This window comes from Lupinus angustifolius, unplaced genomic scaffold, assembly GCF_001865875.1.
Source record: "Lupinus angustifolius cultivar Tanjil unplaced genomic scaffold, LupAngTanjil_v1.0 Scaffold_6_152, whole genome shotgun sequence".
NCBI classification, from domain to species: Eukaryota; Viridiplantae; Streptophyta; class Magnoliopsida; order Fabales; family Fabaceae; genus Lupinus; species Lupinus angustifolius.
In genome coordinates, this window is record NW_017717588.1 from 16,851 (window position 1) to 32,667 (window position 15,817).

At 33.4% G+C, this 15,817-nt stretch overlaps 1 protein-coding gene across 7 annotated transcripts; it reads right to left on the minus strand.

The window, feature by feature from the left end:
- Positions 1 to 478: 478 nt before the first annotated feature.
- LOC109337454 (protein PHOSPHATE STARVATION RESPONSE 1-like) lies at positions 479 to 6,832 on the minus strand. Of its 7 annotated transcripts, none has more exons than XM_019574426.1 (9): positions 6,691 to 6,832; positions 4,825 to 4,895; positions 4,107 to 4,731; positions 3,798 to 3,999; positions 3,633 to 3,709; positions 3,517 to 3,556; positions 2,550 to 2,607; positions 1,748 to 1,817; positions 479 to 992 (listed from the first exon to the last, which is right to left on the minus strand). In XM_019574426.1, exons 3-9 carry the CDS (start codon positions 4,722 to 4,724, stop codon positions 711 to 713), a joined length of 1,347 nt encoding a protein of 448 aa, XP_019429971.1. In that variant the 5' UTR covers positions 4,725 to 4,731; positions 4,825 to 4,895; positions 6,691 to 6,832; the 3' UTR covers positions 479 to 710. The 7 variants fall into 7 exon arrangements, with proteins under 7 accessions (XP_019429971.1, XP_019429972.1, XP_019429975.1 ...); XM_019574427.1 differs by having other exon boundaries at positions 3,798 to 4,011; positions 4,107 to 4,692; positions 6,691 to 6,831; XM_019574430.1 differs by having other exon boundaries at positions 3,798 to 4,011; positions 4,107 to 4,692; positions 4,799 to 4,895; positions 6,691 to 6,831.
- Between the last annotated feature and the right edge of the window lie 8,985 nt (positions 6,833 to 15,817).

Below are 15,817 nucleotides of genomic sequence, written 5' to 3' on the forward strand. Positions count from 1 at the left end.
TGACTTTACTTGACTATAAATATTGAGCAGGTATAGACTGGTTTGGAATACCAATTGTATAGACTTGTTTGGGTCGGGTAAGATTTATCCTAAATATTGAGTTGTAGGTCATTGTTAGGAGTTTCACATTGAGTAGAATAGTAAACTCAATGTGGTACTTAAGCCATGTAACTCTCCCACCTAATAGACTAGTCTTTTGAGTTGAGCTCTCCTCATGTGCTTAAGTCCTAACAATTGGTGCTTTCATTGAGAGTTGTGTCACGAAAAGTACACATTACCAAATACTGATAGGTGAGTGATGCCACCAAAAGAAAAAGGCTACCATTGGGTTAGTGTTGACAGAGTAAAAGCATATGATGAAAATTTTGACCAAATGAAGATTAGTCCAATTTCTAGAGGTAAAGAAGACAAGAAAAATCTGAAGGAAAATAATTATAAAAGATTTAGAGATCAATATTCAATGGACATAATATATAATGGAGTATTATAACATCGCTCGATGATACAAGTAGCTGACCCAACTACTAATCTAAGGTTTGTTGGATTGTTAACTAAATGAAAAGGTACATAAAATCCTCATTGAACACAACATGGAGCTCCAGTCATCAATCAGCCAAGTCTTCCTTACTAGAATAAAAACTATGAAGAATCAGTATTCTCTTGTCAGTTTAATTCTCATTCTGCAGATCATAAGGCTTACTCATCTGCACTTAGACACTATCATCACTAGCATGTTGCTTAGGACTCTCACAAGCTTGAGTTTTGGTAGCATATTCAACTGTGGTAATGCCATTAGCTTCATTCACTTTGGAGGCCTCCAATTCACTTTTGGAAGAAGAATCTTTTATAGCATCAGAAGGCACTCCAGATGGACTCTCAATGGCAGATGATGATGCCTTAAACGGTTCGATGCGGGATTTGCATTGCTTCTCAAACATCATCTGTAGATACCTTCCTTGTTCTTCTATTCGCAACTGTAGATTTCTTTGAATCTAATACAGAGAAAGGAGGGAAAACTGTATCAGACCATGAAAAAAAAACAAGACAATCATAAAATAAATGAAGTACTATACCATTAAATTCTACTGGCATGATAAACTACATGCCAAATAATATTTACAGAAACTAGTTCAATGCTCTATAGAAGAAACAAAAGTTCTAGTAAATGCAGCCAAAGATACCCATGCTCCCCCTCTTTCCCTTTGCTGCTGTTTTCTATGCAGGTCTTAGAGGATTTGTGATCCTCCGGTTTTGTACGATTTCATTCTTTAATGAGTTCTCCTTTAGGATCACATCACAGGTATCTACATTCTACAATAATATGAGTCTAACTAATGATTATTGAGAAAGACATTAAGTTAATGCATATTAAACTGATCATGTAATGAAAACTACAATTTTACCAATAACACATAATTGTACAACTCTGCACTTCATATAAATAGGAACTAAAATACATGAAATGAGATGAATGGTAAACACTAAAACAATATTAACTCCTTTCTTTATAGGCAAGTTATACTCCTGTGAATCCTTTCACCAAGCTCACAATCACAAACATATTTAAATACTAGTAAGTCCTACAAGAAGTTTGTTCCTATTAAATCCATTGAGCAAAAGATATTGATTATCTACTGTCATGGCAACAGAAATAGAGCTTGCAACAAGCCTTCAAAACATATTTCTAATCTATTAACAATTCAACGGACATATCAGAAGGAAATTCCCCAAAGAACAAAGTTCAGACCTCAAGCTGTTCATGCAACTGCTTCTGAACCTCCATCTGCATTCGCAGAGCTTCAGTGATCTCAATACCACTGTCAATAATGAAGTGGTAAAGTCAGCATAACAAATACTATTCATGTCTGCACATAAAATATGACTGAAAATTACCATTAGAACAAAAAATTATTAACCATCTTATAGCCTTAATCCTGGATCCCTGAGAACTATCAAAAAGTCCCTTCCTGATCCTTGAACTCTAATCCAATGACAACCTTGTTACTAACCGAATTGACGTCTAAAAATCCTTTTTTTATTTTATTCCTTATATCCCTTCATTAAGTTTCTCCCAATTTTTCTGTTTATCTGTTCTCTTCTGGTTAAGTTATAAGATATGAAAAACTACTGCCAGGAGTGCCAGCAAAAGAAACAAACTTTTACAGCCAAAAATCAATTCGAGTTACATGCCAGTCCTGAGTGCTAGTGTCCATCTCCAGAATACAATTATAAACTAGCATAATTTAACATGCAATTTTTGCCTCAACACAAAAGAATGACTATCAGTCTAACACCAATGATAGATGGAAAACTGGTGCCTACAATTCAAATGTCAAAAGCCACATTCTTTTGTATGTTGAGGTTGGTTTATACATTGAAGGTAAGAGCTTAGGAGCCACATATAAAATATATAACATCTATGGAGAACATTTGTATTAGACACGTCACATTAGAAAATAAAATGTTGAAATTGATGTATCAATAGTCTGAGAAATACAGCAAAACTACATAACAGAAATAGCATACAATAGCATTATTAGTTATCTTACGTTTTCAAATCTAGAGATGACACATCTCCAATGGCACTTAATTTTTTGTCTGCAGATCCTGCCAACAGTAAACAACAAATTGAACATTTCTAAACTGCACAGGAGCATTACTCCAGATTTTAAAGACGAGAGTAAACACTACTTCAGACATCAAATGCAGAACAGCAGGTCGATAACAGATTTCTAAGAGTTGGGTATAAATGTATAATCTTAAATCTCTATAATATACAAATCTTAAACTAAATTTCAAAAAATACATGATAATGTAGTTACTAGATACTTAAATAGTTACTGAAAATTGAATACCCCCGGATTCTCTTTGGTTTTCATACAAAAATAAAACTAAAGAAGTATATAGATGTACATGCCAGTGCATACCGAGATTCTTGTATGTCCATAAATATGGCACTTGTAGCCTAGAGTTTTCACAAAATTAAAAAATCCCTTGTCTTACTTTACTTGATACAGTACTTGCATATTTATAGCCATATGTGTGTGATATAGGCATAACTTCTAAATAAATTTAGCAGCTTCACAAGTCATTTATACAAAAATAGAAGAATCCATGGGTACTTAACCTTAAACAATTTCCTCATGCAACAGCATACAGACAAAAAATGATTCTTACACCGTGAACAAAAGGAGAAGCAGAAAACAGATGACAAAAATATTTATGCAGAGGGTTACGAACCTCTAATGCCAAGGTAAGACTTTACACACCTGCACCATTCAATACCTTCATATTTGGAAAGCAAATTTATGAAAGTTTCAAACTTTTCCATTAAGGACAAACTAGTTTCCACTTTCCAGTTAACATGAAATTTGATGAGAATTATCTGAATGATGAATGCTTTTAATCCTACAGAGAGCTATTCTACACAGACAATGAAATCCCCATTCTGACCAATATACAAAACTTTTTTTTATATATATAAGGTACATACAATACAAAGCATATATTATGTACCTTCATATGATTCCGGTTTATATCTAGCTGTCCTGCATTTCTGCATGGCATAGAACAATATTTTTCATCAAAATCATGCACGGAAACAAACTAGGAAGGTAAAGCAAATAACACACCTGTAAGTGGCTTTTAACATGATATATAGTTAGTCCTTCAACTTTGATGACTTTGAGCACACCCTTAGGGGTAGCTCCTATAGAAAGAAAAAAGGAAAAAATATTAGGAACAAGTTTAATAAACTAAGGCTTGACTTTGCAAAGAGATAAATAGAGATGACATACTTTCACTCCCACCAAGTTGGTTGACAGCCTCGACAAAGGCCTCATGAAGCTCAGGTGTCCAACGCATACGTGACTTGGCTGGTGCAGAATTTGCTGAGGACGACGGGGCAGCACCAACACGGTGTTCTCCAGATGAAGCAGGAAGTTTTTGATGGCCTTGGGATTGGTGCCGTGATGGAAATTGTGAAAGTGGTTTTGCAACCTGGCACCCCACCTAAAGAAATAATGAGACCAAACACATTCCTTGAATAAATTACTTAACAGTGTACGCTGCAAGCTAATATTGATTTAAGTAATGAAAAACCTAACCTTTGGTTCAAGATTTTGAATGTTGTCAGAAAGAAGACCATTCCAATTACAAGTGTCATCATCACTGATAAGCTGGTCAGCCCATGCCAGCCACTCGTTTCGCTTAGAATACTCTTCAGATGCCATAATACTGCAGGCACTGCTCTCTACTTGACTATTATCAATTGAAGTGTTATCAGGAAAATCAAGAAAGTCATCTGTATTCCAGGAAACACTGTTTCCTTTGAAATAATGGGTTGATGTAGAAGGTGGCGGTCCATTATTTGAAGAATAAGATAATGGCAACGAAGTAATGTTACTCACTGACTGTGAAATGAAATGACCTTTTCTAGAGTGTTTTTCATGAGGTGAAAGGGATGAATGATGAAGATCAGTTGAATATCCAGGTGATGACGAAAACATATGGCCAACTGCTCTGTTGGAACTTGAATGCATAATAGGTCTTGTTGTAAGCTCTTTTTCCACAAGAGCCATCTGCGAATCAGATAATTTGGGGTGTGTCTCTTGTAGAGGCATCGTAAGGACATGGAACGATGAAGGAAGTGCTTCAGACATCCCCATGTTATTGAGCTGCTTTGCACTTGATCTGTCAACAGAGATAGCAGTGTGTGCTTCCATTATTTTCCTAATGTGTCAATTGAAAAAATAAAAGCATCAAGTATCCCGTCAACTAATACAAGTTTAGACTTTACATTTTCCCTCAGAAGGTAATGCTCACCAGCAAAATACTACAGAGATTGCTTTTTGTTCTTGTTTCCCAAACCAGACAAGTTGTCATCAATCTTCACACTTGCAAAAGGAAGAAGAAATTTAGTCTTTAGCATCATAATTTAACCAATAGAAAGTAACTGATTTGTGAGTGGTGAAGGAAACACAATGAACCAATGAGTGGTTATGCATTAAGCAACACTTCCCGAAGTAGATTCACAAATACAATATCTTCAAACATCATCCACATGCGTATCTTGGAAAAACAATTTATTACTGTGTGTGTGGCTGTGTGGCCGGATGCATTTCAGCACCCATGCACCAGAAAATTTTGATACATGATACAATAAAAAAAAACAGACATATATGGAATGCTACAGTAATAAGCTTTACTAAATCTCACAAGTTCACAACATTCAATGAAAAAGAAGGGGGCTAAGTGAAATTCTTTGGAGTGTACTTGGTGATCCTTTATGTATGATAATAGACTAGCCTGATGTACATATCAGAAAGCAAGAGACCCAAAATAAAACTTGCTCTTGATAAAGAGAAGAGAAAGGTTTGGGAACTCTGAAATACACTTGTAAAATGGCTCTAAAGTCTTTTCTTTCCCTTCCTTCCCCTAAAAAATCCAGCTCATAGAGCCTAGAGAAAGTTTCATTACGATCGTCATGCAATATGAACCAAAGTTTGATAATTAAACATCCTATCTAAATGGGCACATAAATCATGGTCAGCAATCGATTTCACTATTGGTATTCCCTCATTACAAGTCCAGATCATAAACACAGCAAACAATAAGAATAGCAATCTTCAGCAACGATACAAAATAAGTCTAGAGTGTTGCACAAGGATTAGGAGAAAATGGTTGTTGTCTCCCACAGAGAAAGTAAATATGAAGCAGAATAATTAATTGGGTTACTTAAGAAGCAGAATAATACAAAGCATTCCTAAAACCACTCTCAACTCAAGTGCTCATTATATAAGGGACGTTTGGAACAGCTTATAAGTAGCTTATTTGGGCTTACTAGGACAACTTGTGAAAATAAGCTTATCAAAACGTTCTATGAAAATAACTTATGACCTTCCTATAACCTTTCTTTAGCTTAATTCAAAAGCTTATCAGAAAAACTTCTGAAAATAAACTCAAAAAAGTTGATCCAATAAGCACTCAATTAAACTATTTATCCAAATGCACCCATATTACTTAATTAGTTATCTACCACAATCCACCCAGGCGCTCATTCTATAGAGGACATTCCAAAGAGCTTATTTGCACTTACTAGAACAACTTACAAAAATAAGCTTATCAAAATAGTCTATGAAAATAGCATATAACTTTCCTTTAAACTTTTCTTAGCTTATTTCAATAGAAAAAATTACGAAAATAAGCTCAAAAAAGTTGATCCAATAATAAGCACTTAACTAAACTATTTATCAAAATGCACCCATTGTACTTAAGTAAATTACTTATTTACCCAACGTTAGACAAAAACAAAAGGAATGCAGCATCATCATGTATTGAACTTGCTCCATTTTTTTTGCAGGAAAAAAAGATAACAAAGTAATGCATAAGCAGATAATTCTCATTAACTAATAAGCAATAATAACACATCAAAAATAAAAAACCAAATAGAAAGCAATTGTTCATACTACAAAATTTTCAAACCTTCACATGAATCAGTATGAACGAAACAAAAAAGAATAGAGAAATGAACCTGGATAGAAGAATTGAATATAACAGAATGAAAGAGGGAGGGGTAATATGGGAAATAAAAAATAGAGATATATAAGATAGCTATAGTAATGAATGTGATATGATGAATTGAAAATAAGGAGAAATAAATGGAAAGAGAAGATGATGATGATGAATTACCAAAGTAGGTTAAGGGGAACTACAGGGGCATTCGAAAAATTGGAGGGTAATTTCGGTGTTTTAGAATTCGTCACCGGCGAAGGGGGAGGAGGTTGTTGGAAGTTGGCAACGAATCCCTGAACTCCATTTTCTACGTCCTAAATTAGCGCGTGCGAAACACCATCATAGAGGTCACGTGGTAGTGGAGGAATAAAATTGTAGGAAAATAAGTTATTTTCATAAATTTCTAACGATAAATTCATTAAAATAAACTATATTAAAATAAAATATGAATGAAATCATTTATTTTCATGGGATATTATCAAGAATGTGACTTAGTATACTAAGCTAATGTATTTATTTCGTATTCAATTTTTCTCCCATATACTTTTTGAACTTTAATTTAATACTAATGTATTTTTAAATTAAATGATCAACAATGTGTTGGTCTAATGATATAAGGTCGTGCTAAATTTCAGAATCATCAATAAGTCAAGATAAATGAATACATTTGATAATACAAAAAAAAAAAGTTAAATTAAATTATATGCTAATAAGGTTCAATATATAGTCCATTCTTTGTTGATAGTGTGATTGTGTAAAAAAAACAATAACAAAATTGGAATCAAATGATAAACTTACATTGATATGTACTGATGTGTATATGTGGTAGTGTTTAGTGCCTGGTGGAAGATGGAACTGTTTTTCCTTTTGCTTACTTCCCCTTGGGCGAAACAAAATAATAAATTTCCCCAACTCTAGTCATATTGTATATTATATTCTGTTTAAAATCATTACAAAATTCATATTGATATGTTGTGCTTCTTATATTCTCACATTTCTACCAAACATAACATAAATGACATCATACTTTTTGTTGCGAGTGGAACTTTGGAGTTTGGAGTATACACAATGGAAAGTGATGTTTTACTTTCAATATTGTAATTAAGATAATGGTTCTTGAGGAATCTAATATTAAGTTCATTGGTGTACATGTTACATCGTTGTAGGTAAATCACTAGATTCACTTTTTCCTCTGAATATGTCTTTATAATAAAGTAGTAATCTAGCATGAAGACATGAAAGTGGCCCAAGTTCTAAATCATAACAATGAAGCTAGCATGAAGACGGTATTTTGGCTAAAATCATTAAAACAACTTTGAGAAAATTTGAGTATAGAAAATGACCCACCATGCACATACCTACTAAGCATATGGCAAAAATAAACAAATTGGACCTACCAAATTGAATCGATTCCATAAGATGTTAAGATGTAAAGACAAAAACCAGTATTGCTCAATCCAATTTGTTGCATATCCTAATTAATACCAGGTCTGATATAAAATAAATAGCCTTATATTTGGCAATATGACTGTCTATGCTTGCAAGCACATGGTTGTTGCTACTTTATTTCAAATGAGGCAATTAACTAGGTTTCCTAGTTATAGAAGGATTCTAAAATGGTTGGTCATTAAATTAACTATGGTATACCAATAAAGCGATAGTCTAATAGTGTAAGACATTATTGGATCTTCAAGGTCGAGGGTTCGATACTTATGAGCGATACTTGTTAGGAAACGTAATCATGAACCTCGAAAATGATTAATTTCTTACCCACAAAGGTGATGAGATATACTTTGTAGTTTGTAGTACCCAAAAAAACTGACTATGGTATTGATGGGAGCACATCTGTTGTACTACAAAGTGTGTCACACTATGTGCCACTTGTGATTGGTTGACAAAATATATTTAAATTAAAATTTTAATAGTTAATTATTTTTCTGACCAATCACAAACAGTGACACATGGAGTAACCCACTGTTTTGGGATAGCATATGTCCATCCTGGTATTGATAGGATGGTATAACAGTTAAATGAGTGGTCCACTAATTAAATCCTATATCAGTCAAATTATATATAATAAAGAATTGAACAAATATTTTTTCTTATGTCATTTGTAAAACAAAATATGACTTTATGGTAAGACTATATTTTAGAAATAGAAATAAATATAATGGTCGTGTGTTTTATCCTCCATAATAACTTTTTTTTTTTAGTAAAGAACAAGTTATTTTCATAAAAAATATATACTTTTAAATGAAAACGTTTGATATTAACCAATAAGGTTTAAATGAAAACCAACTGTTAGTTAATTTTAAAAGGTATAATTCCATAAATGGTATAAATATGATATTGTAGGATCGATTTACTGATTTTTCCGTTCAATCATCATATATGGTAAAGCTTTAACATCTATGCTCTAAAGGATATTTTTTATACTATAAATTTGATTATACTATATGTTAGAATTACATGATTATTGAACATCGATAAATAATTTTATAGTTCGAAAATTAAAATGAACATAAATTTTGCCGGACTCAGTTACTGGACCCAGCCCGACGAGACTATACTCCATAAATAATCTAATTGTTTTTTAACAATATTATACCAAGTTGATACATCTCTCAAAATGAGACTTAAAACATTTATTATGGCTTGAAATCGTTTTGATACTTATTACTCAAATTCTTCACATATGTTTCTTTATTCTTGCCATTGTATTTTCGTCTTTTTGATATAGACTAATATCCTCTAAGATATTTGATTATCTAAATATCGCTTTTCAAGAATTAAAAGTCGACTTTTACTCTTGGACAATATTCTGATATTAAAATTTATTCAACAATTAGACTAACTTCATTTACACACAAACCGATATATATATATATATATATATATATAATGTGTCCCGCCCTTGTTGTAATTTGAAAAGTCCCTTTTCTATACTCAAATTAGTAGCCGCCTAAAACATAAGGTTAGTGAAACCTTTTTTAATTTAAGTATTGCTAATATTCTATTCTAAAATAAGCTTCATTTAAGTATATTAGGCCATTCAAAAAATTCTCATCTTTTACTTTAAGCCTCCAAGTTGTATTAGATAACTTACCAATATTATTTATTTAAACTAATTTAACCCCTTCAAATAAATAATAAATATAAAAATATGTTATGGACTTAGATTTCGCTTATGCCTAGATATAAATTGAGTCTCCTCTCTCAAATGCTTAACATATTGATCATATAATTAAGCAAATAGCTCATATATATGATCTCTCCTAGTGTGAAGAGCCCCTAGATGATTATCCTAGATTAACCCAAACTAGAAACTTATGCATAAATACTTCCATATGATTCCTTCTCATTTAAACGCTTCCTTAACTATTTAATCGATCATTATTCCAACTAGAAAACCAAATTGTGAACATTTTTCAGTGCATCATGAGATGAATTCATTATGCAGATTCCTGAGTGCATTGTCGATACATATACATAGTCACCATCGTTACAATAAATTAGTTAATATTTGAACAACTCCCATGGACTACACACTATAGATCTTAAAGTAACACCAAAAACTAACTACATGTACGTGCACCATATAATAATAAAACTAAAACATGCTATTTGGCACTTACCCAAAATCATGTTTTTTATAATAAGGTACTGTGGTCAAAAGGGTCTCGTTCATATATAAAAATATCCAGGAATCTTAGCCATGACCTTTCAAAGTGCAACATCCACTCAAATAGTGGCTAACATTTTCCACTGCCCTCTCAAAATCACCCCTGTCTTGTGATCATGAAATCATGTATACTTCTTCACATACTCCAAACATTCTTGAGGCGCTACTTTGAGCCCGCTAATGTTGTTTAGTTCAACATTGATCCATCAACTTTTGCAATATGTTTTCAAGATGCTCAAAGAAAAAGGAAATCAAGTCTTCTTGTTGAAAAAGAAATATGAGAAAGTGAAAAAGGAATGAAGAACAAAGATTAAGAGAATGAAAAATACTTAAATACTTTTATTAGAATTGAATTGATTTAATACAAATTTGATTCTTCTAAATTATACCTAGAAGAATCCTTAACAACTTAATTAACAAACCAACTAACTTAATTAACACATTTTGCACGTGTTAAATATGACAAAATACATAAACCAAATGATGACTTGGGCTACAAGTAACAGAAAGCCCATTGATCTTATGCCTTGAATTCTGACCACAGTGTTTGATTGATGCTTGGCCTGGACCTTGGCTAGGTGTGTGACCTAATGTGTGGGCCTCATGTGTGACCTTGGCTTGAGGTGTGCATTGAATGGCATGATTCATGTGTGCGCCTTTAGTGACCTTGGCCAGGTGCATTTGATGTTGTTTCATGATTTAGGCCTGATGTAACTGATGCATGGCCTTGTCCTGGTGTATGCAATTTGTTTTGCTAAAGAATAAGTCACGAGCCAAACTTAGTGCATCAACATTGTTGCTGACTCTAATCATGGACAATATGCACATATTGATTTAAGGTCTGGCTGCTATTTGCATAAGTACACTGGCTGATGTTGGGACAAGCACACCATCTTTGAGGCTGGACACAACACCATTGGTTCTGGCTGGTATAGCATCATCACTAATTCTGGTTATGTCTTGCTTAAGCATATTATTTCTAGGCAAGTTACTCACATTATTATTAATAACATGATCATGATTAGCATTATAATTTATCTTTTAATTTTGATACCCCCACAAGTTGGGCACATATGTTTATGAGATCCAACTTGATGTGTATGTCTTTCTATATAGTTGGTCCCAAAGCTTTGGTTAATGCATCAACAAGTTGTAAATGTGTAGGAACAAGGAGGAGTTTAATCAAACCTTGGCTACAATTCTCTCTTATGGTGTGACAATCTATTTCAATTTGCTTTGTCCTTTCATGAAAAACAGGTTTAGAAGCATGATAGGTGGCAAATTGATTATCACAGTAAAATATGGTAGACATAGAGTAATTAAATTGTAAATCTTCTAATACATAGTTGATCCAAGTGATCTCACAAGTAGTTAAGGCTAGTGCCTTGTACTCAGCTTCACAAGAGCTTCTAGAAATAGTCCTTTTTCTTTGATTTCCAAGAAATCAATGAATCACATAGATAAATGCAATATCTACTTACTGATCTTCTAGTGTCTGAGCAGAATGTCCAATCACTATAGGTCTTTAGCTGCACAACAAAGTTAGTAGAGAAAAATAATCCAAGAGCAAGTGACCCTTTTAGATATCTAAGAATTTTCATGGCAACAATGTAATGTAGAGTGGCAGGACAAGCCATAAATTGAGCTAATTGGTTGACACAAAAGGTGATGTTAGGCCTAGTGTTGGTTAAGTGTATTAATCTTTCAATCAATCTCCTATAAGTAGGGGGATCATCAAAATGATTATTGTTATCTTGGCAAACATGTACATCAGGGGCCATAGGGGTAGTGGATGTCTTACATCATAAAGAATCTCTAAGGCATACCTTCTTTGGTTCATGGAAATCACAGCTTTTCGCCTAGCAATTTCAAAACTAAGGAAGTACTTTAAGTCACCTAGGTCCTTAGATTTAAAGGTTTTATCTAGGATTTGTTTGAGGTTATTAATCTCATCAATGTAGTTACCAGTAAGGATGATATCATCCATATAAACTAAGACAATAGTCATTAGGATTTTGAAGGACCACTTAATGAATAGTGAATGGTCACCCTTGGACTTATGGTACCCATGCTTGACAAGAAAGTTGGCAAGCTGAGCAAACCACTGCCTACTAGCTTGTTTAAGGCCATATATAGATTTTTGAAGTTTACAGACTTTATTAGTTTGAGCATTCGGGAGACTAGGAGGTATGGTCATATAGACTTGCTCATGTAGTTCTCCATGCAGGAAAGCATTGTTAACATCTAATTGTTTAATGTGTCAATTATGTATGGAAGCCAAAGCTAAGACAAGCCTAACAGTGGAGATCTTTACAACAGGTGAAAAGGTTTCAAGATAATCTACCCCTCAATTTGAGTGTATCCCTTAGCAACTAATCTAGTTTTATGTCTCTCAATGCTTCCATCAGCCTTATATTTGATTTTAAACATCCATTTGCATCCTATAGTAGACTTATCCTTAGGTAGATTTGTTATAATCCAGGTGTTAATTTGTTGCAAGGTAGACAATTCTTTTTTGATAGCATCCTGCCATTGAGGGAATTTAATGGCTTGATAGTAGGTCTTTGGCTCAATGTTAGTGGTTAAAGAGAGGATTCTAGACTTATGATTATGAGAAAGTCTATCATAGTTTACACAGGAGGATAAAGGATATCTAGTAAAAGATGTAGGAATACTAGTTTTGTTCAATAAGGCACAATGATAACCTTGGAGATAGATAAGTGTTTTAGTAACCCAACTACTTCTTCTAAGGTTTTGATCTTTAAAATTTCTAGGGAATTGGTCATTAGTTTCTTCATTATCTCTTTCTATGTTGATTCTATTTTCAGGATGGGAAGATATAATGTTATCAAATATGAGAGGGTTGGTCAAAGAATTCTCATACAAGTCCTTATCCATTTCTGGATTCGTGGATTCTTGAGGGGTATAAGGGAATATCTTTTCATAAAATATCACATAGGAGACTTCTATGGCATTAGTAGTCAGGTTAAGGACAACATATCCTTTTACTCCTTCCTTGTAACCCAGAAAACGAGATTTATTTGATCTAGAATCAAATTTATCTCTAGAGTGACTATGTGTGCTAACATAGCAAAGGCATCCAAAGACTATTAATGAGTGCATGTTAGACTAAGTTTCAAATAGGACTTCATGAGGAGTCTTATTCTCAATAACATAAGTGGGTAGAATATTGATTATATGAGCATAGTGTTTTAAGGCAAAGGACTAGTAAATCTTGGGCAACCTACTTTGTATTAATAGAGTTCTAGCTACATTCAAAAGATGCTGATGTTTTCTCTCAACTATTCTATTATGTTGAGGAGTATTAGTGCATGTAGTTTGGTGCAGGATTCCCTTACTAGTATAGAAAGGTTTCATATTGAATTCAGGGTCATTGTCACTCCTTACAATTTTCACTTTAAGGTTGAGTTGATTTTCTATCATTAAAACAAACTCTTGTAGACTCTTAGAGGTCTTTGGCTTACACCTCATTAGATAAACTTAAGTATATCTACTAGACACGAAATACATATCCTTGAATAGAAGGGACATAAAAAGGGCCCTATATGTCAACATGTATCAATTCTAGTATATGTAAAGAATGAGTATTACTTAAGGGAAAAGGTAATTTCCTTTGTTTGGCTTGATGGCAAACATAACATATGTAAGCTTTATTGAATTTAACATAATAAAAAATGCTCCTTACTTTATTCATACAATTGTGTGATGCATGTCCTAGTCTAAAATGTCATACATTTGAATCACACATAGAAGTAGAGAAATTTATATGATGTGAGTGTTTAGGAACTTTCAAGACATATAGGCCATTAGTAGACTTAGCTGAACCACTCATCTTCCAAGACTTCTTCTCCTGGATTATACAATAGTTAGCATCAAAAGATAGCATACACTTACTAAAAGTACAAGAGTCAAGACTTGCATATTTGAAGTTGACCTTGGTTTTGATGAAGACAATGACAATGCAAAGAAAGTTTGAAGATCTTGCAACAAACAACAAGTCGAAGACTCAAGGGTGATATCTATAGACTTAGGGCTTTGTAATTTTACTTTGCTAGATGTCTTAAGATGATTGCCTTAGATCGAGTCGAGGTTGGATAAACCTAGGTGGGAGTCTCACAAGAACTAAAATTGAACAAGACTAAAATTGAGACATGACATCTAGAAGTTATATGATAAGTAAACTTATGCATATACATACATGGTTTTGTGCATTAAAGGTATAACATATTTGAAAAACATGTATTGCATGATCACATGTCATATAGGCAGTTTACCATTCATCAAGAAACAAATGTTTATACAACATAATCGATTATGTAAAATGTTAATCGATTATCAGAATTATAGTAGCTTACCAATCTGAAATCTATGATATGTTAATCGATTAAGTCATTGGTCAATCGATTAAGACATAACATAAAATTAGTTTTTAATAGCTCGTTAATCGATTAAGACACAATATAATCGGTTAATAACAATATCTGTGTGGTTTCTATAAATGCTGTAATTCTAGCTCATGTGGCATAACTTGCATAACTAGAAAATAAGTTTGAGCATACATTTTCATGCATTGCATTAGAGTGAGCAAGTGCACTAAGAGAGCTTAGAGAGTGAGAGCATTCTGAATAAGGCTTAGAAATTCAAATCATTGCATTTATCTATAAGTTTCAATGTATTGCCTATTATAATCTGTTTGGCTATTATTCTGTAACTTATGTAATCAACTGACTGTGTAAAGATTAGTAATCGGTAACTTGTTGTGCAAGAAACCATAAGATCAAGAAGTGCAAGATTCGCTATAATCGATTATCCATAAGCATAATCGATTAAGTCCAAGTACTGGTTAATCGATTAAAACCAAGCTTAATCAATTAAGTGCATCAGTTTTCAGATCTATGCAATATATCGGAAAAGCAAAAGAAGTAACCGATACACCTATTCAACCCCTTCCTAGGTGTGTTCTAACCTGCTGGTACCCAACAAGTGGTATCAGAGCTAGTATGAAAGTGCTATCTTGACCGTGTATTCGTTTGATAATATGGGATAATACTCTGGTTCCAATAACCCTTTTAGCGGAGATGGCATATCCATAAACTACCCTTCAATATTTAGTAGCAAGGAGTACACCTACTGGAAAGTGCGCATGAATATCTTTATCAAGGGGATTGACACTGATATTTGAAAATCCATGGTCAATGGTCCATTCGTTCCACTCCACTTGGTGGACGATGAACCTAAAGAAAAAACGAAAAGTTTATGGACCGATGATGAACGTAGAAAGGTTCAACATAACTGTCAAGCTAAAAACATTATAACATCGGTCCTATCATATGATGAGTTCTTTAGGGATTCATAATGCCAAAATCCGAAAGAAATGTGGGACACTTTACAAGTGACCCATGAAGAAACTAGTGAGGTTAAGTGCGCCAGACTAAATGCGCTAACACACGAGTATGAGTTATTTCACATGTTACCAAGTGAATCTTTTAGTGAAATGTATAAGCAATTTACTCATATAGTTAACCATTTAGTTGCCCTTGATAAATATTTTGCTAGAGGTGAACTAACAAATAAGGTTTTGCATTGTCTTGACAGGAAATG